Source organism: Austrofundulus limnaeus, unplaced genomic scaffold (genome assembly GCF_001266775.1).
Source record: "Austrofundulus limnaeus strain Quisiro unplaced genomic scaffold, Austrofundulus_limnaeus-1.0 Scaffold46, whole genome shotgun sequence".
NCBI lineage: Eukaryota > Metazoa > Chordata > Actinopteri > Cyprinodontiformes > Rivulidae > Austrofundulus > Austrofundulus limnaeus.
This window is the reverse complement of record NW_013952448.1, coordinates 2158354-2162195: the sequence shown is the minus strand read 5'-3', so window position 1 is coordinate 2162195 and position 3842 is coordinate 2158354. Positions and strand designations below refer to the sequence as shown.

At 38.2% G+C, this 3842-nt stretch overlaps 1 protein-coding gene across 1 annotated transcript in view; it reads left to right on the top strand.

The window, feature by feature from the left end:
* The window catches only part of ctsc (cathepsin C), a gene marked incomplete at its 5' end in the record, with an annotated part of 13137 nt that extends 11934 nt beyond the window's left edge, over positions 1 to 1203 (top strand). The window contains 1 exon segment of the mRNA XM_014008004.1: positions 321 to 1203. Within this exon segment, the coding sequence (XP_013863458.1) occupies positions 321 to 587 (267 nt within the window). The 3' untranslated portion in view covers positions 588 to 1203.
* Between the last annotated feature and the right edge of the window lie 2639 nt (positions 1204 to 3842).

Here is a 3842-nt window from a genome sequence, read left to right as displayed (position 1 = left end):
CAGCGACCACCCGAGCCGCATGCCGCTTCGCCTGCCGGTACCCATCAGCTGCTTCTGATTGAATTGACAATATTGCCGTTTAAAAACCAGCTATTACTGAATGTGACAGAACACAGATGAGTGAAAGTAGAGCTCTTTTTAAAATCAACACTCCGCTTTTTAAAATCAGCACTCAACTAAAAAAACAGAGAGCCAACTGGACTAATTCATGTCTAATAATACTAATAATACTAGCCAATGAAGTCGCAGCAATAAACAATTCCACAGTGTGTTCTGTTTTCACTTGATATAGAAAATAACTTTTCCTTGTTCACCTACAGGTCTATCCTGACTTCATGCACTACAAGGGGGGCATCTACCACTACACGGGCCTCAGAGACCCCTTTAATCCCTTTGAACTGACCAACCACGCGGTGCTACTGGTGGGATACGGCCGCTGCAATAAAACTGGAGAGAAGTTCTGGATCGTCAAGAACAGCTGGGGCACCAGCTGGGGCGAGGATGGCTACTTTCGAATTCGCCGCGGCAGCGACGAGTGCTCCATCGAGAGCATCGCTGTCGCCGCCAGACCTATCCCCAAACTGTAGAGGCTGAAATACTGCAGGAAACAAGCTTTACATATGATTCTGAGTCACCAAAATAGATTTACTTCTTTTTTTGTAATTTGGCAGTGTTTAGTGCATTCTTGCAAAGATGAAATTTTATGTTTGGAAACGTAACTGTCAATTGGCCTGAATTGTACAAGTTACTTGAAATGTTACTGATTGAAGTTTTATTACAAGTATTTGTATGTCAAGTGCATTTTAATGACTCAAGCTTTAGATGAAACAGCTGTTCTTGATGCTGAATGTTGAATTCACTCCATCAGCCTTGTTTTTGTCTTTATTTCCCATCATTTTTAATGTTTGCTCTTTTTCGCCAATCATTTTATCAAGTATTAAATAGAAGCTGTGACTGCCTGTGTAAACCAGGATACTAAAGGGATTGTTTCATACTGGGGTCGTACGGCCAAGTTGTAACATTTGATTATTCTGTTGGACTGTCAGGTACAGAACTTTGATCTTTTCTCTGTCTCAGGGAATCACAGTGGAGAATTGATGTATCAAATGCCTTTGTATCAATATGACTCTGTGGCTCTTGATTTGTTCTTTTTAGGAGCATTTGAAAGGAATTTCTTTGAATAAAGGGAGGTGGCACATTTCAGTCCATTTATTTATTTATTTATTTATTTATTTATTTATTGGTTTCAATGATTTTACCAGTTTAGTCTTTGAACTGACCAATCCTGCAGAAGATAGCCAAGACAATGAGATTATAAGTTCTACGTAGTACAGAAAAGTGTGTATTACGTTTTCCATGCTGCTGAGTACAACAACCTCTAAATGATGATGCTTTTGTGGCCTTTTTTTGATATTTCCCATTTAGGCAATTTTTTGATTTTAATGGTTTTTATTTTGATTAACAAACATTTTCCGTTTTGAAGAAGTCATTTTAAGTCACTCACTAAACAAGTTTGTAGAGTCCTTAAGCAGCGATTCTTACAGTACATCTTTAAATGTTAAGCACATGAAGTTAACTGGTCATTTCTTAAATATAAAATGTCTCTACCTTCTTCAAACTGGTTGGCATTTTCTTTTGTGCAGCCATCTTGATGTGGTATCAGATTCCTAATCAGACTGTGTGGGGTTTTGATTAGATCCTTTCAAAACACCTTAATGTTCCATTTTTGCTTACACACGCACACGTTTGCACAACTATCCATTTGGGGACATTCCATTGACTTCCATTACATTTCTACAGCCTAACCCTGACCACAAACCCTAAGGCTAACCTCACAGGTACCTACCTGGCCCTAAAACTAACCTAAACTCAATTCCCAACCCACCAATGGCATTTAAACCAATTGGGGACTCGACTTTTGTCCCCAAATGCACCAGTTGTCCCCAAATGTCACCACCAGAAACAACCCCCCCACAAACACATACAAAACTTAAGAATAATGTAGTGATAAAAAGAACCCCCGCCTCAGTCTTATATGTTTTTTCTAAAATAATATCTGATGCTCCCTCTGCCATGCTTCACTGGTCTTTAAAATGCTGTCTTATTTTTGTTTTTGCTTTTTAGCTTTGGCTTAATTTCTCTTACTGCATTTCTGGCAGGGTTTCTGAGTTTCTGACTACACCATATTTACTCCATTTCTTAAAAAAAGGAAACACAAAAAAACCCACATTATTTTTAATATCACTGCAAAGCTCTGACTTAATCCGTATTATCCAAAACTGTGCCCCTGATGTGTTTGTGTAAGTCCTTATCTCCTAATTCTTCACCCCGCTGCTTACTTGTGGTGTTAATGCAGACTTGGAAGCAGGTGTCACCTGGTTTCCTACAGGTGCGCTTAGCAGAACTAATTATGAAAGTGCTGCAACATGAGTTGACATTTAAGACATTCAGCTTAATTTTAAATGTGCCACGAATTTTGACTTTTTATTTATTTTTTACTCTTAGCTACTGTAGCGGCTAAAATCCTATATTTTAGGCTACTGGTGGTTGTTCTTGAAAGGCATTGGTTTTACGTGCGCTCAATTAAGATTCAGCATGCCGATCTTCTGTTTGACATAAAATAAAGTCATTTATTTTCAGTACAGTGTCCATTGTCTTNGATGAATGGATGGGGGAAAGTGAACAATAATTTTAAAAATCAACAAACAAAATACTCCAAAATCTGTTAAAGTTAAAAGTTTTAGTTTATAAGTAAACAGAAAATTACTGACTTTTTAATGATTGCTAAAAGCAATGTTTGAGGCAACCTTTTAAAAAGGAAATATTGGTGAGAAAAACTTGATCAATTACAGCAGCTTCAAACATTTAAATCTGAAGATTATTTTCTGTTGAAAAGAGAAAAGTTTGCTGATCACTTCATTACCTGTCTACAGGCTAATACCTGTGGCTTGAACAGGCCTACTCTGGCTTCTCTCCATGGTGCACCATGCATACAAGCTGCAGGCGGTACATGCCACAACTCAGTAACACTCCTCTCAACTCCTCTAATCTGGGTTTGTGCAACAGCAGCGGATCAGACTGAGATCGGACCTCTTCACCTCTCCAAGGTCCCCCTGGGTGAACAGACTTCTGATCTCAGAGACTGAGGAAAATGCAGGTCCAGAGAGCCTGAAGAAATGCACCCCTGCTTTAATGTGAGGCTTGTTTCTGTTACAATTTTTGCAACATTTAAGGCATAATATGCACAATATGACCCTTGAAACTCCCAATAAAACAAGTAAACACTTGTAACCCCAGATATATTAGTTTGAACCTAAGCATTTACCCTTATTATTCTATTTGTTTTTTTTATTTCAAACATTTTTGCTTCTGCAAATAATATAGTGAACTTATGATAACAGGAGCTGTTTGATTTCTGGAGATCATTTCAGAGTCTCTCACTTACTGTTTTGTGATTAGCAGAGGGTTTCCAGACCCAGTTTGGGAAAAAAAACATTGTTTTAGACGACGATTTACAAAACAACATGTATGGAAATAAATTAAAGACAGATGCACTTGATAGGAGTGGATGAGACTGTGGTCGTCACTCTGAAGTTCTCCATTGACAAAATGAGTCTACAGCTGCTCAATGATGCTCTTGTTGTGGGACTCGAAGGTACAACCCAGTTAGGTCATCAAAGGCAGGTTGTGTTCAACAAATAAATAAGAGAAATGTGATAAATAGCTGGAAATATAATTTGTATAAACAGGTTCTTTCTCTGGTACCCTACATCGTTAACTGTGAATGGGAAGGAGACCAGTTCCCAGTGTCAGAAACAGGGTTATTATAGTTAACTAAAACC